Below are 23,891 nucleotides of genomic sequence, written 5' to 3' on the forward strand. Positions count from 1 at the left end.
GCAGTTAGCAACATGATTTTCAGATTGCTCCCATTTGCTGCTATTGGAGACACCTACACTCACTGGCTCCCAAAGCTGTTCTTCCTTGAGCTATGAAAGATGGTGTCTGCAGAGAAGATACTCGATGGAAGTGCATCTTCCGTCACCTTCCGGAGGCTGCACATGCCACATGTAACACACTTGTTTCCCCTACTCCAATCACAGACTTTCAGCCCATGTCAGAGCCTGGCTCTTTCCACTAGCCCTGTAACACTGACATACCAACGGAGCAATTTATTATTTTTACTATATATATATTTATGTAATATGTATATATCTTGTTGATTCACAGCATTTCAAACTCACATTATAAAGTCTGCAAAATACTAGAAGCTACTCTAATGTGAAAAAGCTGTCTGATTTCACACAATATTTGCCTTATGATAACGCAAGCATTGCTCTATCAGAGTATTTATTAGAGCACATAAAAACTTTATTGCTCAACTTAATTTGTGTTTTGTCTTGGTTACAACAGCCACAGAATTTATGGAGAAAAATCTACAGTTTTGACATCCTCAGTTAACTTCCTACGGTAATCCACTAATGAATAAGGTTGCAGAGCAATCACGTAACCCCCTCTTCTCAGCTTCAAAGATGATAATCCAGCTTGCACCTTCTGAGTTAACCTCAATAAATAGTTTTCTGCTGAGCAGTTTAAAAGTCAGTGAACAAACATGACTTCACACTGCAGTGACTGTTATAAACAAGAATCCTAAAGCATTGCAATTCAAAGTAATATTGTATTATACAGGGAAGAAACAGTTGCCCTGTTCAGGAATACATCATGGAAAGATTGAAAAATCAGTCTTGTCTTTTTTTTACCAGTATTTGGTTGTTCTCACATCTTGCTGCTTTGGCGGCTCTACATAAACTGTATCTGTGAAGTAGAAACTATGTATTAATGACACATAACACAAGGTTTCTCAGTGTTCTAGAATCATGAGTCTGTCCAACTGCATTGTTACTTGCCAGTTAAGATTATAGGTTTTGGCACTTTAAAAAAAAACCCAAATAACATTAAGACCAACATCTTCGGACGACAGGAGCACACAGTTTCTTCAACTTGAATGATCTCTTGTCCATTACTTTTTCACCTCCCCACCACCCTATTCCTCAGAAAGCTCTCACCGCTGCTCTCGACCGTATGACTAAACAAAATATCCAGCTAATGTCATAGGAAGTCTAAATTTACATATCTTCACCACTCCCATTTTCTCAATATTGACACAGCAAGAAGTTAGCCACTAAACCTCTGATTTTTACTTGCTTCCTTGCTTCCTACATTTGCACAGTCTCACCACCTGAATTTGCTTCCTCACCAGGAAAAGCTCTTGCCCTTAACTGAAGAACCCCCTCACTTTCAAATGCAGAAATACCTCAGTAGCCCTTCACGAAACATTTGGTTGCTTTTACCAAGACTAAAGTTTCAATGTGATCTCATGATTAAAGAAAACAGTTCACCTGAGTTTCAGAAACAGGTGCAAAAGGATTTGTTGGCCTTAGACCAGGCTGCGTATACATCATTGACTGGGGTGTCATCAAAGGAGTGGCTCCAATCTGAGGAGGTACCTGTTAGGAAAACACAAACCCCACAAAACAGGTATATACAATTCCAACTAATTCTAGAAGATACATATTTTGGCAATCTAAGTATAGCAGAAAGTAAGCATATATATAGCACATACTACACACACACACATAGTAAAGGCAAAGCTTTTAAAACACACACTATTGCCCTTATGAAACTATACGTATAAGTTGCAGGATGATTTGAGCGTAATAATGCCTGCCACGAAACCCACTGGAGGAGACAAGTAGGTTTTTCAGGAATACAAAATCACCGTATTTCTTACCATTCCATATACAGGCACTTGAGGTGTGGTCACTGGGTATGTGATTGGAGCAGGTACCTTCAATAAAGAAAATTTTAACGTATTTTAGATAAGCTTATGCATATTAGTTATATATATAACTGTGAAAACTACATATTTCAATACTTTAAATAACCAACATATTTACAAGAAATTGACTTACATATCCAGGATAGTGTACTCCATTCTGGCACAGCAAAAGGAGTAAGGACAGAAAATTATTTAAGAGGTATTTGAACTGGAAATTCTAACCAAGGGATGGATTCAAGTCCAATACCATAACTGTCTGTAACTATGCTCAACTCATTTACTAAAACAATTAAAACAGGAGGAAAAAAGTGCAAGAACAGTAACATCAGTAACTATGCCTGCTAACTTGGATAGGTTCCCTTCCTAGAAAGCTAGCACTAGCAAGACTTAGAGCAAAACCAGAAATTTTATTAAATCTGCGCAGATTTGAGTATATTGCTTGCACAAACATTTGTGCAAGAAGCTTTTAGAGGGTATGGCATGCAATATTCCTTCTGCCTCCCATGATGTGTGAGGAAGGCATAGAAAAAAACCAAGGAAGCCAGTGACCATTCAGCCTAAGAAGCACATAGCAATAGATGTTTAGTCAGGTAAATGTTGCTCGCACACTGATTTCTGATGTCTGCAACATATCACAATATGAAAAAAGAAAAATGAAGAGCATCTTAAGCGGTGATAATTTATGTCAGGTTATGTTCATAGGCACAGTGATGCACGCACTTCATATTGCCATGCATTGTTACCTAATGCTAATTATATTAAAAATGGAGTGCTAGTTAAAATACTGCACTATGAAAGAGTATGCAGACCGCACACGAATTGGAGGGTTAGTACTCTGAATGCCACAGACCAAGCTGGGACAGTCTGACCTTTCCAATACGGGGGCATTGATTTTAAAGATGTTCATAGCTGAGCTAGTACTTTGCATCATTAACTGTTGGAATTCCAAGCAAATGAGTGAACAGATACCTGGCATAAAGCATTCAAATGCTTAGGTCAAAGTATTACCACGAATACATGAAATAAAACCACACAACCCAAATCCAGTGATCAATGTGTGCTAAGGTGCCCTCTCTCTTTCAAAGATAAGAACAACACTCTAACAGAATGTGTTCTAGAGCACCAAGAGCAGATAAAAAAACTTTATGGTCTCAGAAGTCTCTCTCAGAAGTGAGACGACATCTCATCTGAATTTCTGAGTTTCATTTTTTACTCCAATACTGGATTTAATATTCTATTCAACTGTGCTAACTTTGAATGAGCACACTCACGCAAGATGAGGAAAATAGGCATCACAGGCAAAGCTATTCTTATTGGAAAATGAAGTCAGACAGCAGTCCAAAATTCATAGCAAATGTGGTAATTACCTTAGTTGCACATATGAGATGAACATTCTACTTCCCTCTAAGGCAGCTATATTTCAGAAGTGGTTTGTATTTGTATGAATATATATGAATAGATACGTGAAAAATCTCTTTTAAAAGCATAGGGAAAGTCAGTTGCCCACAAATTTGCCTCGAAGAAATGAAAATGCTTCATTTAAATATCTATGAAACTTCCACTTAGTATTTTGCACTGTGTTAAAAATATGAAGTTGCTGTTGAGCGTTATCAAAAGCCCAAAGCACTGCCTGACCTGATAATTAAGGTGCCTTGCAGGGGTTGCAGCAGTGTTTCATGTGATAAAACTGGAAAGAAGAGCAGTTTTGCCCTTGAAACGCATTCTTAGGATTCTTAAAGGTGCATGTGGGAGGGGTGGAGGGGGGCTGGGAGCATCTCAAACATGCACATCAGAAATTTTCCATTTTGGGGTCATTTGTTTCAATTCAAAAATAACTGATGAACTGAGATATGTCCAAAGTGAAGGGCTGATTATTTTGGTCTTTAATGGACAACTTTTACAGGAAGGGGAAATAAAGCATACTTAAATCTCTACCTCATTCAGTCTGAGAAGTGATCCTACAAGCCCTCCTCCTGCCCCCAGTCCTGTCCCAAGCAGCCTTTGCTATTCTTTTTGAGTTAATTAAAGCAGGGAAGTAGCATTTGCACTATTTCAGTAGTACAGAAGTTACCATATGTGGAATAGTGGGTAAGGGAGCAGGGTTCCACGTGGTTGATGTGCTTGTTTTTGCTTGCCAGTTTGTTCCACCAGTAAGTTTTTTCTCTGTAGGCTGGGTCCACTGCATATCCGATCTAAAATGAAACTGTGGTATTAGTTTTCACAGAGAGTCAACAGCTAGAGTAACAATACAAAAGGAAAACCAAAACATGCCCTAATACACAGCTGAAATCTATAGGTGGAAGAAACTCAGAATTCCAGTAACTACTTGTATCTCTCTGTTCCAGTAAGTATGAAGTCTGGGGGAAAGCAAACCGATAACCGCACAGTACAGCATAATGATTAACTGCAGTTTTATCATGCTTCATAAAAATATTTCAATAGAAATACAGCAATTGCAAAACTAACTAAAGTGCATTACTTCAAAAGTTAAGGTTGACTGTGTTACGGTGACTGGCCACAAACTCACTGTTTCAGTGCCATTCTTGGTACCAGCTTACTTTCAAGAGTCGAGATTCATGCCATGTTAGTGCTGGTAAACTGTGCCAGAGACTACCAAATGTGAGAATATTATAAATACATATATGGACTTACTTTTTGGATGGAGTTCCTCCAAAGCCAAGATCTGGGGGGAAACAGAAACAAAATCCCTAAGTATTTTTAAATTTTTTTTGGGGGGGAAGCTTGTTTTGTTTTCAGTAACAAATGGGAAAGTTAAATTTAAAAGCTTCACACTTACTTCCCACTAGATTAGCAAGTGAAGAATCGAGGTCATTTGCCAAAATTTTTCCACATTGCTGGCTGGCTAAAGTGGCTCTTTGACTTTGTGGTGGTACTGTGGGTTGCAATACATCCTCTAGAAAGTTAAAAGCTAAACAAAGAACATAAAAGTAACTGTTAACAAAACAGTTACATTGCATTTAATAGAAGACATACATAAGCCAGGGAGGTATTTTCTTTATAGAACATCAAGTAGTTTGAGTATTTATGTATGGAGGTTCAACATGCTGGAAGTGTTTAAGGCTTAGACAAAAGCATAGGTTAACCTCTTATATTTTAATGGAATACTATATTGTAGCTATTAATCGAGTAGACTCTTTAATTTTACTTCAGCAGTACATGATGGTATTTTTAAATTAAGATCAATTTCCTCTAAAACTAAAGAAGAAAGAAGGTTGTTAAAGATAGGTTCAAACTGTTGTTGTAACACAATACAGGAGTATTGTACAGAGCAAACACTGAAGTCATAAGCACTGAAAACAGATTAACACAAACTTACCCATAAAGAGATATCCAGTGGGCCACATTCAAGGTTCATTCCCCCAGAAAGAGAGGAAAGAGTTACTGCACAGTATCTGACATGAGCCAAAGCTCATTTTAAAGTAAATAACTACAATCGAACTGACTGCTTGTTATCAGCACTACAATCAGCTTGCAAATGTATTAAGTTATTAAATTTTTAACTGCAATAACAATTACGCCAAATTGGTACGCAGCTGTTGCCTGTAAGGTATAAATTAGTCATAAGCTAGTTTTTACCAGTTGTAGTCCTGTACTCTGGTGCTGTAGATTTTCCTCCAAAAACAGCATCGAAGTCCACATTAATTGACGAAGAGGTGGTACTTGGAGGAGCCGAATGAAGAGGAAAACCTGAAAAAAAGGTTTAGAGTAATCAGATACACCCATGGAGTAATACCACTCACTACAGTGAAACCAGAAAGTTAAAAAAAAAAATCAAATTACCATCAACAATCAGAGGATGATACACAGAAGCATATGTAGGTTTATGACCACTAAAGTCATCTTCGTCAAAAGAGAGAAGAAAATAGATCAGTTTAGAAGAAAAAAAAGGAAGAGGGGACACTAAAATTAAGTCTGCAGTTAAAAATTAAAATTTTTTTGTAACAAAAAAGGATTTCTTTATTTAACAAATTTGAAAAGCTCAAGTAACTCCTGCATTCCCCATTACAAAAGATAAAGGAGGTTGCAGTTTGAAATAAATCAGCAAAAATTCCAGCAACATTTCAAGTCTTAAGATGTCTAGGCTGGGCAGGTTGAACAAAATAATGAGTTATTTAAATTGTAGAATTAAAACTTTAAAGAAACATACAATTTACTACATCTGGAATCAATGTGCCATTTTCACTTGTTTATAAAAGTGAAGATTGGTCCAAACCACAAAAAGATTACACAGCCCAGTTTATTAGAATTATTAGCTCCAGTTGCAAAGAAATTACATGGGTTTTGTTTGGTTTTTTTACCACTAAACAGTTCCACCGTTTGTTTGGAGGAAAAAGTAGAATTGATGAAAGGGGTGGTAGATTTTACAGCTTCTTCAACTGGCTTCATGTCAAAGATGTCCAGATGAGGTGGAGAACCAACACAACCATTTGAGGACGAGAAAGGACCTTTCGGATGCAGAAGTGAAGGAAAGAATACAGAGTACAAATAATGGAAAAGAAAAACAGACTGAGATGACTGAATATGAGAATCTCTAGACAAAGTAAAACTGTAAATATTCCACCTACTGATTAGCCCATTAAAGATACAAATTCTTAGTTTCAGATAAAAATCCTCACACCTCTCTTTATTTAGGGAAAATAATTCTAGTATTACCACTGGGTGGGAAGGGGAGAATGACAGAACATTTATCAAGCATAAAAGTCAGATACACAATTTTTGGCTTCAAGAATCTACCTTTTAAATAGCACATAAGGGTATCAACTCTACCTATTTAAAATACCAACACTTACAATGGTGTTAACATCGCCTTATTTCAGCATTTAAGACATTTCTTTGACATTTATCCTGATTTTTCTTTGGAAGGATGGGTGAGGGTACAGAGAATGCTGTGTCCAAGAAACTGGGAACGACAGCTTTGTTCTAAGAACTTTGAATCACCAACACCTTTTAAATGAAAAGTATATTAAATATCACTTAATGGAATGGAAATACTAGTCCAGCATCTTTTCAGTTACATCTGTCTGGTTTATATTTCCCAGCATTTTAAAACTTTGATTTTTAGTTACATTTCCTCTCCCTGTCCCCTTTATTGAATATCTCCCTTCATTCCATCTACTGCACATTGACACTACTGCTATGTGTTAAAAAGAAGTGATTTCTCTGCAAGTTTGCCAGAGCTTGCAGATGACTTATTTTATATTCTGTCAAGGACAGTTTGGATGCAAAGTAATTAAGGTTTAAGATGTAGTTTCGATGAAGTATGAATCTCTATTTTAAGAATTCACCCATCATTTAGACAGTCAAATCATCGTATTGGCTCACCTCCCCAGGCACTGCTTGCTGATGTTGATATAGCTGGAGTACTCTGCACTGTTGGAACAAATGCAGGCTGAAGATCAAAAAGATCACTAGAAAGGTTGGGCATGCTGAATGAAAGAGAGAGAAACACGAAGAGACATAATATGCATTGTATTTTTGTGTTATATGAACACTCACACCAATCTCACTTTCTCTAGTTCACTAGCAGTCCATCAATAACAGTGGTACAAAACAAAACTAGTAATGTAGCACTTCTTATTGACTGATACTAAAATTCCTGTGAATACACAAAGAAAGCATCAGAAAAAGGTTATTCTTGAAAAGTAGTTGAGAATTAACTAGGATCAGTGCTTTGCAGTAGATTGTGGAGCTACAGGCCAATGCATTAATTTCTGCTTGCTTCTCACCTATTTGTTGTGGGTGCTGGTACTGCAAAGAGGTCGACAGCTACAGTGGTATTCACACTTTTTCCTGATAAGGTGCTTGGGGATGCTGATGTGGAAGTGGAATTTGGTACTACAGAAATCTCTCTTAATCGCTGCTCCTGAAAGATGAAATATACAGTTTGCATTTTAGTTTTATTAATTTTTTAACCCTTCAGTCCTGAAGACCTTTTCCAAGAAGAAATTTTTATTATTGTCTTAATAAATAAAACAGTTATTCTTCTATAAAGTCCTGAAAACAGAAAGATGACTGAAGTTAGAAATAAGGATATTTGTTTTAACAAAGCCTTTAAAAATCAAGGTGGGACTTGAGGTTTTCAATAATTTTTTAAAAAACTATAACTACCTACAAGTAAAACACATTCTAGGCTCCCTTCATAGTTATCCAGAGAAACAGGTCAATGGACCTTTGTTGAGGAAGACTCCTCTCTCTCTACTGTTAGGATCTCTTCATAGTTCAATTCAGATGTTGAGAAGTCAGACTGATAACATGCATCCTAGTAATACCCCTGTGACGTTGCCCTTAAACTAGGAAAATAAAAATCTAGTTTACATTGTTATTTTTAGTTTTCCATTCCTTGTTACTTCTAGACACGCCCACTGCATTTATACACCACAGCTCAAGGTAGAGGTGTATGTTTTACACCACTTCCATTCCTCAAGTAAAACACTGAGTGAGCTTGCAAGCTTCCCCGCCCCCCAAATGAAAATTTGTATCAACGGATTTAATTATTTGGTTACAGCAGCTAGAAGTTCTAGTATAGTAGCAGTGGGACAGTGAAGAGAGGAGACACCTGATGCAGCTTCTGGTAACAAAAAAGCCAACCCTAAACAAAAACCCGAACAACAACATCACAATGCTTCCTGAGACTCAAGTGAAACAGTTCAGCAGCAGGTAGCAAGGCCCACTAAGATTGTAGTCTAACAGCAAAAAGCTGCTTCACATTGATTTGAAAAATACACCTTACACCAAGTCAGGAAAGTAGAGAATCTTCAATAGAGCTCTAACTCCAGAGCTCAAACTCAGCTCTGTTACCATCAGAGTTTACTTTCACACTCGGAATAGTTTTATGGCTCTCATAATGTGGCCTCCAGATGATGTGAGCAGAGTTGCTTCACCATTTAGGAGTGTCTAGAAATGTCAGAGCAGCACCATAAAAATTGCCAACTGCCCCACTTGTGTGTGCCTGGGACATGACTGAACTACACGTTCAGCTTTCAGCAAAAGAAGCATCTTGCCTTGTTCAAGATTTTATACTGTATATGTTCTCAGGAACAGTGTTGTAAGTAGGTTAACAGGACATGAAGGACCAGGACTCAGTAACATCCCTCTCGTAAGGCCTAAGAGGATTACTCAACAAGTATCAATGAGCAAAAGAAAGCACATTAAGGACCAAAGAGAGAACACACTGATTTTTCTTTCAAATGTGTTATTATTCAAAGTCCATAAATCATACCTAAATACATAAGATTTCAAACAGTTTTTCAAACTAAATTATGGAATTATATATAAGAGCAGTTGAATGCAGACAGAACTGTAGTGTGTATTCTTATCATGAGCAACGTGACTGAAGAATCAAACTAAAGCCATATTCCATACATCAAGGGGAAAAATAATTACCTCCTACCAGTAATCAGTCTTACTATAGCAATGCTCTATGTTCAGCTGCTAAGATGTAACCTAGAAATGTTGTACACTCATTTTGAGACAAATAACCTCCTCTTGTAAGAAAGAATAACTAATTTATATCATCTGTCCATCTGTCTGCTGTTCAAATCATACTTCCGGTAGAAGGGTCAGCACATATCAGCAGCCATCACACCTCCATCCTACCGAATCATGCCTCAGCCCCTCTTAACATGAGAGTTCCCCCACCATACACTATTTTAAGCCAATCCTGGTTTTCACCTGTATCCAGTTAAAAAAATGCCAGAAGACAAACTTGCAAAAAAATACAGTACCTTAAGTGCCTGCAGTCTAGCTTGTTCCTCCTCCAACGCCTGCTGCTTTTCTTTCTCATCCATCCTGCTAAATGACATTCCTGTATTGGCAAGTGTAGAAACAGCACTGGATAGGGCACTAGCTCTAAAAACAGGAATAATTAAAAAGAGTTTTATTATGGAAAACAGTCAGGTATACATGACTTATAGTTTAATCATCAAGTGCCTTATCTCACTGTGTGTCATTCCTCCCTCCATTCCAGTTTTTTCCTCTTACTCTCTGGTACAAAAAAGCTGACACCCCAAGAATGAGGGAGTTTGGTGAAAATGCAGCATGAGTACACACAATTACTCCCTCAAGTTTCAGCGGGTAGGAACTGGGAAGTGCAGTTGTCTTTTTTCCTTAAGGTCATATAGACTAGAGTGGAATACTATTCCATTCAAGTGGTAGAGGCACAGAAAGCTTGTTTGTACATATTATACATACAACGGTAAACAAAGCCCAGAAGTTATTCCCTATGTAGTATACTTTTCAGCAGAATACTGTAGTAGTGAAACCTCAGATACTTGCAAAAAAAAAAAAAATCTTGAGGAGCAAGACAGCAACTCAGGAATGTAGCTTACACTGATACATATATCAATATTTACCAAGTTCCTGGGGAAGAATGCCTGTGCCAAAAGGGATCTCTCACTCTTCAGTCTGAAGTACTGTTCACACATATTGATACTGTACTCGACAGAAAGAATAACATAATTCCTGTCAGCACAAAGCATCTAAGCTAACTCGGCTGTTCGGAGAATGGACTGAAGAACTTTTATAGGCAAGTTAAGAAAAATTCACGGTCTGAGAGGTGGGTAATTGCCAATAAAGATAAATCTATCCCATCTTGGGTAAAAAGAGCCTCAAAACCCAAATACATTAGACATCTTATAAGCACAAAATTTGTCAGACACACAGGCAGCCTACCTAGATCTCAAATGTGACTAAGCTACCAGACTACTACTCACTAGATGCTTCATTTACACTTTTAGGAAGATATATTTGGAAGTGAATAAAATTCAAGGAGAACACCAAATGACTGAATCCTGAAAATTCTTAGTGTGAAGATTACAAGTCTCAAGTATAGGCATCATTGTAATTTGTTGAGTGCTCACCTGCTGGCAGCGGAGACTTCTTTTGCTTTCTTTCCCTCCACAGAAGCCAAATGCTGTTCCAGTGCTTCAAGCAAGCTGCTGGGTGCCTATAGTGAAAGTATTTATAAAACACTGCTTCTAAACAACACGTCATTGTCTGGTACACAGATTAGTTTCCTCATCCACTAAAAACAAACAAAATCCCAGACATCAAAAATCGTGCCTTTGGGTTTTTCTGCCATCCTGCACATCTGAATTCTAACTACCCAGTTGTGGTTCTTCAAAAATAATGGCAGCACAAAGACATGAAGTAAAGATTCCTCCAGAGTAGGTCTCCTTCTATGGATGCAAGCTGCAGTCTCACTTTTGGGAACAGTATTTGCGATGTTAAGATTAATCCAATAATCACAGCTGATTAAGCAGTACTCCCTTAAACTCACTGAAATACCAAAATGAAGCCTTTGCATTTTTGATCACCTTTGCCCTGTAACAACAAAAAGCCAACCACTGTCATTCAAATATTTACAGCCAAAGGCCTGCATTAGAAACACTTGACTGCAGCAGAATGTTAGGTTTGATTAAAAAAACCAACCAAATTCAACCTGGCCCTAACACCACTATTGGAGACTGAGTAGCTATTCAACACATGACTACACAATAAACCAACTCACTTACTCCAACAGCTTTCATAGCCTAAAACATTAGAAACTAGCAACATCACTTCAAATAAGGTTGTTTTTTGGTGGATTCCCCCACGTCCCTGGAGAAGCATTACCCATGAAAAGTTTTTAAACATTAAGCTCTTTTTAAAGCAATGAAGAAGATTCCAAAAATCACGCTTCTTGCCACTTAAATCCAGCAGGAAGTCAGGCACTAGACACCTCAGCTAAGACTTGAGACACTTAAATGAGTTTTAGGTGACCAACACTCACACACTTACCAAGACTTTTGAGAGCACAGCCATGACTTTATTCAGAACCTGAGACAAAGATTTTAACTGATATGTAACAGAAAAGAGCAAGTTTAAAATATAGAGACTAAGGCACACCAAAGTTGCTTTGGTTCTTACAGAAAACAAGAAAAAAGTGCCAATCATAACCTGCCTTCTTCCAGACATATATTTGCATCCACTACAGAAATATTTCTTCCATACCAAAGGAAACGGCTTCAAAGCTCAGAAAAAATTTGATCTTGTCTTGATGACACTGTCTTAGTAGGAAGTAACATTTCTCCAAATTACCCTATAAAAACAACCTTCAGCCTGGCACTTTTGGAAGAGCTCACTGCCTTGCTACTCTAGCCAGATTGCTCTCATGGCTTTTCACTACATAGTCCATACTCTATAACAAGTGAAACAAATCCCACTGCAGATTCAGATGAAGGGAATAGACCTCTAAAGTTCTAATCTACTTGCCAGCTTAGTCCTCCTCATCTGGCAGGGTTTCAGACACTAAGCTTCTCTCTTACACCCCGCCAACTTTCAGTAGGTAGAAGAGATATGAGGGGCACTGTTCAGAAGAAAAACAAGCTTGCCCTACCTAGTCCTTCTGTGTCAAAAGCTAGACCAAAGTATTTCCTGGAAAAAGGAAAAAGTAATCACACAGGGCTTGGCAAATTCCCCTCTGAAATGCTGAGCACAATTCTAACTTCCCACATTCCATGAAGGCCAATTCGAGCTACAAGGGATGCAAAGAAAAGCAATTAGAGTAATCCTATAAAACTGCTTGGCTTAAAGTTAAGGCCTGAGTTGATATGTCTTTCTATAAATAGAGCTAGGTAAGCTAAGGCAGTGTACAACAACCAGTCATGAATAAATTCAGTGTTCAAACTAGGCAGCCAGACCCCAAGGGGGAAGATTTTGAAATACCTTTCAGGAAAGGTATCAGGGACGAAAAAAACCAAACCAAACACCCCCATACTCTTAATTTTCAGGAGGAAAAATACTTTGCAAATGGCATTGCATGACAGAGCTACATCTTAACAGCAGGAGACTATACTCTAATTCCAGAAGGTTTTTCCTAGTCTTTTTTTTTTTTTTTTTTCAAGGCCACTGTAAAGCTTATCTGTATGGAAAAGCATATTCTATACTTATTGTTTCTAAACCCCCCTAAACAACCCCCTTAACCATAAAACCTAAAACCAACATTTCTCATTGCTGCAGACATCCAACAAAAAAATGAGAGATGAAAATTTAAGGGAACAGACCTTAGTAGTTTTATCTCAGTTTCCTCAAGCTGTCCCTGACAACAATGGTTTTATCTCTTTAGAGGTTTGTTATTACTACTGCTGTATACCTGTTTTTCTTTCTTAATTCTAATGCTCACACCACTGCCACTGATGTTGCCAAAAGACACAGGATGCTGATGTCTACCACCACAGTGCAAAGAGCTGCCTTTCATGTAGAAGTGCACTTAAAACAAAATAGCTGAGCTATTAGAAAAAAAGTTATGAGAACAGTAAAGGGTTTTGCTTGCTGTAAGTTTCAGATATAAGAAGCAACAAAATGAAGTTAAATTCCCTATTCTCAGTAAATCAAAAAAACCCTGCTTTGAAGAGCCTTATAATGACCCAATTAAGAAGTGCACACAAACCCAGTGAAGTATAACTTCAGACTTGAGTATAATTTGATTAGCATAATGCAGACCAGCTGAATACTGCAGTACTAATCAGAGTACGATGCTAAGATCAAACTCCAACAGAAAACATCAAACTACTGTTTTCACTCACTACCTGCTCTCACCCTGCTCGCTACAGTAATTTCTTTCCAACCACAGAGGCTTAGAAGTTCTTAAAGGGGTTAATACTAATTTCCAGGAGCAAGTATTAGAGATTTGTATGTTGAAACATGCATGATTTCAGATAGAAATTATACTGTAGGCAGTAATGAACAACACTGACAATGGATGTTTGTGGTTTAGATTGATTTCCATATTAAAAAGACAATAAAGTTTAGGCAAATCTTCCCAGTAGATATATTTTTATATGATTAACCCATGAAATTTAATTTTGTGAAGGTAGTGTAGGATTAAATGTGGCTGTTCAAAGTTTACACATTAGCTTTTAACTGTTTCACACTGTCTCTGTTTAAACAGCTTGAGTACTCTAGACTTAAGGCACTCCAGTTTATTGCCCGCACCTCCTGACAGATTGCCATTTATCCTACCCATCCCATTACTGCACGCTACGGAAAGAATACCAAATAGCCCTGTCCTGTTGGGTTGGTCCTAGGTTAGAAATACAGTGTCCCTATGAACTGAAGGAACTTGCAAAGAATGTCCTTGTGCCCTTCTGTGGGCTATCAGTGTTTCCTGTTCACCAGGTCAAACCATCTTTCTCACCTTCTTTCTGCTCCTCAGCTCATCCTCACTAGAGGATGTACCCCTACATTCCACCTTTTAGACTAAATGTTTCAGCACACCACCTGCATTGCGCATTTCGCTCATACTGCTGAGTAATATCGAAGTCAGCTTTAAGTGTTGATACAAAAACATTAAATCTATTCAGACCTCAGGGAAAACAAAAAAATTCTTGACTGAACTAGGTAACTTTAATCTTAAATGTGTTGGAAGACACTAGGTTACAGTGCAACGAAAGGTTTTCCTCGAGGCATGGCAAGACGCTTGTGGCTTACACGCCAGTGAATCCCCTGTGATTAAAAGTGGAAGCTCTTGAAAAATATTTTCAGTGAGTTTCACTGCTTCAAACAATAAAAAAAAAAATATTATCAAGAGCTGGAAAGCACAAATACCAAGTGCATTTAATCCACGGGAAAAGTCACCATATATGCTTCCCATATAAATGCATAGAAGAGAATACACTCTTGAGATGAATTATCTCTATAGTACACACCAACCTTTAAAAACGCAAAGAACAAAATAATGGGGTTAATAAATATGACATGTACACTGACCTGAGTAAGATCTGGAATGTCACCCTGATCAATTCCAACTTGCTGGGTTTACAAAAAAAAAAAAAGGAAAAAAAACCATAACATTACTACATGCAGTGGCAACAAAAATAAAAACACAATGATGTCTGAATGTTATATAGAAACTAACATATTAAAAAGGGATATTCATAACTTTCTGACCTGGAACGAGTTTCACTGGGAACACACCTTAGAAATCATAAGTGCATAAATCTGCATCTCAAAGCAAACCTAACTTTTCATCCAGCCTAACTTTTTTTATCCAGAAAAGCTTAGAGAGCATTAGAAACACCCACTTGCTTACTGGAACTACTCCATTTTGAGCAGCTACAGTAAAGCAGAGCACTGTAAATAGACTCTAACACTCAGTTCATACATTCTGGACCATTCATGAAATTTATAACACCACTTAAGAAAGTTTACTATGTTGTTTGGATAATAAAAAAGAATACTCAAGAATCTCACTTCATGTTAATGAGTGCATACAATCTTTACCTGCTGTGTAGAATATTTCCTTGTATAGTGAAATTAAGCTAAGATGAATCCGTTTGTGAAGTTATTATGAATACAGACTACTGTACCAGTACAGACAGCTAAATTACATCCTTTCCATACATATAGATTTATTTACCTCTGCTACTTTGAGGAATTCTGACAATTTGGTCATTCTGGCTAGAAATTTTTTGTAAGTATCCAAGCCTTCTTTGCACTGGTTCTTCTTCATATCAAAATATCTTTCTGAGGATGCAAATAAAACTCGTAAGATAACAGCCTCCCCAGCAAAAAGCTGACGCAGTATTATAAAAGTTAATTTGAGACAAGCTTTGGGGAGAGAACAGACAGGAGTAACTCAAAGATATTCAGATTTTAAAGTTTACATGAATACCTTACACCTTTTGTAATAAGCCAGTCAATAGAAAAACACTGATTTTTCTATTTCAGTATATTAGAATACAATGCAAAGGTTTTTTAAGCATGGATGTGAAACACTCCAATTGTTAAATGTACAATGTAGGGGAATATTTTCAAGGTCAGCTTACTAGCTGGCAATGAGGCAAATTATTTTATCATTTGAAAATATTTCTCATGTATATTTACACTTTTAGACCCTGTATCAATGTGTTTTGATGTTTGCACATGGGCTCAATATCCAAAAGACACCAGAATGGCTACTGAAGTGGTACATACACTGTACTGACCTACCAAAAGGAGCATCAACTGCATGCTTCACTTTTTACGGTTTTGCCCTATATACTGATAGATATTTCACTGGGTAAAAACTAATGGATTAACAGAACAAACTAATCAGATGTTTTCATTCAGAAATTTGCTTGAATAGTCATTATAAGGCTTTGTCTTGAATGAAAAACCCCATATCATCTACTAGGCTCATGTAGATTCAGCTACCAGGTAAAAGTGAATAGTCAAGCTATAAAGAAAGTATGGGAAACCAGAAGTCAGTCACACTGTGACTATACTAAATGCTCAAAATACCAAGTATCTCACTAGTACTTTTCCAGTTCAGTTGCTAAAAGTTACCCACTGCACATTTTGGTATCTTTGTTTGAGTCTCATCCATCACCCTCTCATCTCAGTTTGTGTTAAGACAGAAGCATATGTTTAAGCCTATGCTAGTTGCCACTGAACAGGTTTGATTTAATGGTAATGGAGCACAGACAAATTATTAGGAAATTGCAGTCAGAAATTGTCTATATTCTTTAGGTCTCTCAATATCTTTCACAAAAGTTCAAAAGCAAAAAAATTCTCACATACCTAAAAGATTAATAATCCCCTCATTGTATGCTGCAAAAAGTCTAATGGAATCTTTAAAGAGAAGCATAAAGGCAGCATTTATAACACCATTTGTTAGTTCATTTGGATTTGCCTGTGTAGAAAGCAATGAGAAAGTAAATTAGTATTTAATAAAATAATGAAACTCTCACTTCAAAACGAGGAAGTGTTACTCAACACTAAGCTTAAAGTACTTACATCAAAATCAAGGAGTGCATCAAGCTGGTTCTGTATGATTGGAAGGGTTTTCAAAAGCTTTTCAGCATTCATGGTTCTCATCACTCCATCTATCCTACAGAGCAGAAGACACACGTTCACAAGTTATCAAGAGATCTCAGCATATTTTGCCATTTCAACAACACTATATTGCTTCCAATGGGCCAAAAGGAACACCTCAAGCTCAAGAACAACTGGTATTTCCTTCCCCCCACCCACTCCAATATGAAAGACCAAAGAAAAGAAGCAGTAACAGTCTTACCCTCTTTTCATTTTGGTGAAGTCAACTGCTACAAGTCTATATGAAAGTGCTTTTTCATTCAAGTATCTGCTATATCGCCTAATGAAGGTAGACATATCATAGCCTGAAAGTTAAGCATTTATAAGTTAGACAATTTGAAGGGGTACAGTTTAAGTTCTGTTCAAGAACTATTCTCCTACTAGCCCATTTTACATCAACTTGCATAAAAAGTCCTTCATAGGCACTTTTCCAGAGTCTTGAGATTCACTATTTTTCACCTTGATATGTTACATTACAGTTTCTTCCCAACTTGCTAAGATCAGGAAAGCATTCATTGCAACTATGAGAATAAACACCTAAACACATTAAAATATTAGGCAAGGGCCAAGCAGCTCTAATGCTCCTAAAATTAGAATAAAAATTTATTCCTAGTAAAATGCTAAAGACTAACTTATGTGCAATACCCCCAAACAAAGACCCAAAAATATTTTTCTACCATTGGCAAGTAATTAAAAGACTTCTCAGATTTGAAGGAGTTCTCACTATTTATACAGCACATCCTAGTTACCATTCCATGCACCTTAACAGTAAACACTTACTCCCAAGACACTAAAATGCAACAGCAAAACCAGATCATTGTGATAAGTCATCAGGTTTATTCTAGTCACTGTTAAGACTTCACTTTTTAAAAGTTACAGGTTTGTTATGCACAAGATACATACATTACAGACAGATTTCCAGCACTCAGATAACACAGAATCACTTTCCTTTTGTCTGCATTCTTGGTTGGACATTCTTTGGTGCCTCATGCAATATAAATCCCAGTACCCTTCCATTCAAATGTCATTTGTCTTCTAGAGTGCACCCATACAGGCACTATTCACATAGCAAAAAAAGAAGCAGTTATTTCCTTCAGTGAAAGATCCTTACCCTGCATGGCACTTTTGTCCAGGTAGTTATTTAAATTGAACAAAGTGTTTCGGGATGCAAGATACTGGATAAAGCGCTGTTGGTGAAGAAAAAGATGAGAATATCATTGTCGTGAGAGTCAAAACATTTAAGCGTATTACAAGAAAACTACACTTACCCTGTAACTGTTTCTAGTAACCTCTATGAACAATAGAAATCACTTAAAAGGGAAAAATTTAAAGGAAAACTTGAAACTACTGATTAGCAAAGCCTCTGAAATACCAAACTCTATTTTGCAAAAAAATTGAAATTTAAACTAAATAAAAAGTCATCACTGTCCATGAATAAAAGGCTAATTGTCCTAGAGGAAGCTGCTTAGGTTAACTTTGTAGTTTACAACAGACAATCTGGAAAACACAAAACAGAAATACCATCTGCATTATCCAAGCTCCCAAGGTCTGCACAGCTCTACTGCTGCTGTACAAGTGGGAGACAGACTTAGTTACAAAGTCTAAAACTAAGTAGTAATAGTAACACTTCTGAAACTGTAGCGAGCAGCAGCACTTGGGTTATAACTACATATATATATATATAAATTATATCTATTACACTGCAGTGATCTAACTAAACAACACTAAGTTTTAACAAATAATAGCCAACTCCATAAATAATAAGAGACAAACACATCCAGATAGCAAGGCAGTTTTAAGTTTCTCTGCCGAAGTTCCATATAGATCTCCCATGATTGTGATTTCTTCACTTTCTTGCTTCTTTGTATGTGTTTTAGTCCATAAAAGAGGATTATGATTAGTATGGCTTTAGGGACTTGTTACATCTTTGATCCGAATCCCTCTGCTGCCACAGCACAAAGGGCCTGTTCCTTCCCCCTCCATGGTGGAAATCCACCTATCTGCCAGGTTTGGACAATCACACACTGCGAAACTATCATTTTTTCAATCAGCCTCAGTACAGCACCTGCACTCTGGGAATTGTAATGAGAGCTTAGCACAGCAACAAGAAAATTCTTCTCACAAGTACTATTTAAACTGAAAGCAGCACTTTCACCTTCCAAGGGGCCCAAATGATTCCCCAACTTGCCATATACCACCTCACCAGTAACTCCAGGTGTGTTCTCAGCCTATAGCTACCGAGGTCACACAAGTCTACAACACACAGCTTGCTGACTAACAGTTCTGGCACTGTTTTAACTTCTTATTCTGTTTTCCAGTCAGTTTATCTGGTCTTTTACATCTTAGTACTACATTCAAAGAGATACAGACGAAGAAAAACAGTTGGAACATGATCAGGAACAGAACAGTGATGTTCAAAAGGTGTCTATACACATTTCAAAATTAGCCACTGTTCTGAATCTCATTTTAAAAGGGCCAGGGCTAACTCTCAGTATCCAGAGATCAAAGGTCTTGCATTGCACGATGCACAGGTGAGAGGAGTTTTAAACTTTTTCACCCAAAAATTCATCACAAGAAACAGGCACTCATGTTGAACAAAAAAACTGCAGGACAGCGACTGCTCAAACATTTCGACTTTGTGCTATATTTCCTTGTACTTAAAATAGAAGTCCAACATCTGGTTATTGGTCATCTGTCTAAGAAAAAGGCCTCTTAATGTATTAGAAGAGCAAGAAGTACATTTATGTTCCACCTGAAATTACAGAATGAGTGTTCCAGCCACATTATCTCAGCAGGTGTAACAGAACTCTTTCAAGTTTCAAATGCAAAGGAGCACTTTTGGCACAGACATAAAAATCTAACTCTTCTGCCACTACAAAACACTGTATGGGCAAACAGATACCGACTGGTAGCCCACAGTTCTAAGTTTTGATTTTTTTCTATGTTCAGTTGTCTGCTTTTTTTCTTTCAAGTTAAGAACTGTATTGGAATAAAATATGCAGACTGATTTACAGCATTTAGTTTAGCTTTACCGTTGGAATAAACAGTGAATTCCAAGCAGTGAATTTTACTTTGTATTATCCTCTACTTTCAGTCTATTATCTGTTGAAACTACAATTTAAGCACATAAACTTGGGCAAGTGCTAACAAAGAGTACACTAGGTTTTACAGGTCTTTTCAATTAAGTTCACAGAGCTTTAGAGAGAGGAAGCAGCACTAAGTTTTCAGAGCAGTTTAATGGCTGGAAGCAGTACCTTTAAGTATCATCATTTCAATACTACCAGTAGTCAACAGTCATTTATCAGGAGAATGACTACACACAAATTCAGGACTGAACTGTCACCTGACCAAGACAAAGTTTAGTTTTTAACGGAACGACTGTGTAAGAGAGGCTACACTTCTAATGCCATGTTATTGCCTGGGAAGCTCCTCATAAATAGTGATTAAATAATTTAAATGAAGTGTTTCAGAGGAATGTTAATGGCAACAACATATGAAGATTTAGCCCATTAGATGATGATTTGCAAGATCAAATATTCTAGTCACCATATTCCTCCCCACTTTAGTAAGTATTCTTATCTGTTAACAGGTTGTCTGCAAGTTTATGGAGTACTAACAAGACTCTCTTGCTGTGCTCTTACTGACAGGCAATAGCCTAACAAAGTAAAGCTCATCAGAAATTTTTCAAGTCTTTATTCTAGAAAGGTCACTCATTATTCCCACACAGCCCAGCCCAGATACCTGCAGGTATACTTCAAACACTGATACATTTCAGTATTGAAATAGTGAAGCAATATTTTCTTCTCCAGAGAAGTACTTCACAGCCATCAGCAGAGGAAAAACATAGACACTTGAAAAACTGGAGTCCATATCTAATTCTTCATAGACAGAGACTATTTTTTGCAACATTGACAAGGAGGCTTTTATAGAACTAATAATATCTTACCTCGTTTCCATACATCATGAGGTGGTGTGTTGTAATTAGAGCTTTGAACACTACAACCCAGCTACTGTTTGCAGTTCTCTCAAAGAGTGTGTCTGCCAACTGTGGAATATTCACATTCATTTCATTTGTGCACTGTATTAGATCTAAATTAAAGAAAAAAAAATCAAAGTATTACAATGATTTATATGCTCAAAGAGGATTACCACATTAATTTTGTGTTTTTACATTGAGAATTCATACTGGAAGCATTAACTTCAGTTCTTTAAGAAATAATTGAGCTATTTTACATTCCTTGCTCAAATTCACTGCATTTTACCGAAAGACTCCAAATACGAACTTCAAAGGCATTTCAATAATTTTATGGAGTCCCAATACCTCATCAATAAATAATCTACTCCAGAAGAAACTCTATGCCTACATTATTCTCTGAAAGCCAGTGCAGACCTTCTGGATGCTCAGTGCCTGAAGTCACTCAGTCTAAACAAAAAAATGAAAATCAGAGAAGCAAGGATCTATACCTCACAAGATCAACATGCAGCAAGTACCTGCAACTCCAACCTAAGTCTGAGTACTGACACACAAGAGCAAATGAGATGCTACAAACCTGTAATAGACCTCTTTTCTATAAGAACTAAGAGCAATAATTTGCATCTACACATCTTTCCACTTAGCTAAAATAACCTAATCATCAACCTACTGAGTATTTTTTGGTGGATCGTGGCAGGTCTCAGGCCTTTGTATAAAAAAGGCTCTTTACAAACACAGTAGTAGAACATTAACTTGGGAGGTCAGAGACAGAGAGTTTCAAGTCTCTGCCTGAGTATTGTTACAAAACCAGAACAGGCTCCAGCACACGTGGGAAAAAAGCCTGCCTGAAAACACTGGTGAAGGCACTTGCTGAGAGAAGAGAGCAAAGAACTGAATCCAGGACTATTCTAAACCCCTTAAGACATGCACATTAGACATTTATTCCCTTTCTGAGCTAAAGGTGTGATCAAAGTACACCTTAAGGACTGGGCAAGGCCAGTAAAACAAACATCTAGGTTGAAAAGCTTCCTTTGTGGCCTCTTATTCAAGCCAAGTCTGTGAGCAGCCTGTTGGTTGCAGAGCAGCATTGCTATTTATGTGGTTTGTCTGGGTAAGCACTTGAAGAAGGGTAGGTGCTTGGGAAGTTGGGCAACAACTGAGTACTGAGGTGTTGGCACCACTGAAATGGCCAATGTATTTGTCTTATTAATAGTGTGTAAAGGATAGACTACGCTATCATAAGCAATGTAAACATGAACTTAGAGATCACACCTTGATAGTTCAGGACAAAATACTTCATAGAAATATTGCACTTAGAATCTATATATGTTCTAGTGCACAGAATATATTACAGATATATCTGAATTAAAGACCTGCTTATTAAGAACATAAAGTCCTTGGATTAAGGATCACTGTTTAGGAGAATTTAATAACCAGAGTAATTTTAACAGAGTAAATTGCTTTAAGTAGTACCTTGCTGAGGCTGAACGCTATAAAAGGCCAAATTCTAAGAAGCTACAAATTTCATTCTGATGTGAAAAGTTTCCAAATATATACAAAACATGCATGTTGGGATGAAAACTTTTCATCCTTATTAGTAACACATAAAACCACTGAAACAACTACACAAAAAGAAGAGGCTTGAAAAGAAGTTTTAAGCAAGCTATACATGAAAACCTTGTTGAGTAGTATTAAAATATTTCAATGTTTACAAATGTGAAGATTCTCAAAAAACAAGTCATTTGATAGACGCTGCTCACCATTCATGGCTGTTTCATCACCAGATAGAAGTCCAAAAAGTCCACAGACAATTATTGCCCCGTGTAAGGAAGCAAGTCCCAACTCCAGAATTTATATGTAGAGAAAACTTGAATTTTAATTCAACAGCCTCATCTACTGAACGAGAACATTGCTATAGCATTTCTAAGTAATTCTCTCAAAACACATTAAGTCAAATAAGTCTTCCTAAATCCAATCAGTTTATAAGCAAACATTATAAAGACACTGCTGTCAGATATTGCTCAGTATTTTTCATGTAACTGAACTCTCTGTAATCAGCACAGAAATGTTACCTAACTGTTACAAGTCATAGTTCAATTCTCAGCTTACAAAAACAAACAAACCCCACAAAAAAATATACCACAAACAAACAAGCCCAATAAAATCCCTTGGTAACAGCTAAAGAAATTCCACTGATCTGCTGAGGTCAAAGACCACACAGATAGCCTACTGAAAATACTATTTCTGCACAAAGTCCTTTTCCTTCACATGACCACTATGCAAATTTTCCACTGAAGATTTTCAATATTAAGTGTGCTTCTTAAACTGTAGATGAAGCTGCGAGGGAAGATCCAGGTGAAAACCAAAAAACTTTCTCAAGTCGAGTTAGCCAAGCTAATTTCATTTATATTTTGCCAGCACTCTCCACAGACATTTCAATCTTGTCACCTTCCCTCAAGCTAAGGTCTACCAGCAGATGTTCCAGTAGACCCTAAGATGATGCTGAACACCTGGGAAATCCCTTACATATACCTGATATCAATTGTGTTCTTAATAGTGCTGTTCAGGCATAACGTGACAAAAATCCTACTGTTGGCAACTACATCAAATGTTGTAACCGATCACCTCTTCGTAAGCCACACATCCATAAAAAACTCCTTGGCTTACCATGCCATCATAAAGCCATCCATGTTGATGTTTACCTTCAGAAGGGAGCAACAGGTTCTGCTTTGCTACACAAGACTAAAAGAAGTCACCTGTCAAGTGACAGTAACAGAGTGGAAGTTGATAGATCTCCACTGCATCTGAGAAGCTCCTATGTTATTGTTTTATTCCACAAGTGTTGTTCCAGTAATTCTGTAACAGTGCTAGTAAGGTTTTCCAGGACATGCTACTTGCTTCTTTAAGATAGGAGCCTGACCATATTAAAAGGCATCTAAAGGGAAATATTTCACATATATAGGGCTACTCAGAGTCTAATTCAAGCTGTGCTTTGAGGGTAGAGGACCCGAGTAAGCTGCAAGTCCCGTGTACTTTAGACATGTGCTGCAGATGCCACACACTGGCTTGCATGAACACAATTTTTATTGAGGGCACTAAGCAAAACTGTGGTCTTTGTTTTCTCC

At 37.3% G+C, this 23,891-nt stretch overlaps 1 protein-coding gene across 2 annotated transcripts; it reads right to left on the minus strand.

Annotated features, from left to right (window-relative positions):
• Window positions 1-227: 227 nt before the first annotated feature.
• On the minus strand, window positions 228-20,876 carry LOC104458865 (phosphatidylinositol-binding clathrin assembly protein-like). Of its 2 annotated transcripts, XM_010074311.1 has the most exons (20): window positions 20,740-20,876; window positions 17,905-17,980; window positions 16,996-17,098; window positions 16,716-16,809; window positions 16,500-16,611; window positions 15,358-15,464; window positions 14,709-14,750; window positions 10,820-10,905; window positions 9,686-9,809; window positions 7,688-7,824; window positions 7,284-7,387; window positions 6,260-6,406; window positions 5,742-5,801; window positions 5,538-5,648; window positions 4,738-4,854; window positions 4,593-4,623; window positions 4,012-4,132; window positions 1,893-1,949; window positions 1,501-1,608; window positions 228-916 (listed from the first exon to the last, which is right to left on the minus strand). In XM_010074311.1, the coding sequence occupies exons 1-20, from the start codon at window positions 20,857-20,859 to the stop codon at window positions 902-904; spliced, it is 1,872 nt and encodes a 623-aa protein (XP_010072613.1). In that variant the 5' UTR covers window positions 20,860-20,876; the 3' UTR covers window positions 228-901. The 2 variants fall into 2 exon arrangements, with proteins under 2 accessions (XP_010072613.1, XP_010072615.1); XM_010074313.1 differs by lacking the exons at window positions 5,742-5,801; window positions 6,260-6,406.
• Window positions 20,877-23,891: the final 3,015 nt, after the last annotated feature.

Source organism: Pterocles gutturalis, unplaced genomic scaffold (assembly GCF_000699245.1).
Source record: "Pterocles gutturalis isolate BGI_N339 unplaced genomic scaffold, ASM69924v1 scaffold16257, whole genome shotgun sequence".
NCBI lineage: Eukaryota > Metazoa > Chordata > Aves > Pterocliformes > Pteroclidae > Pterocles > Pterocles gutturalis.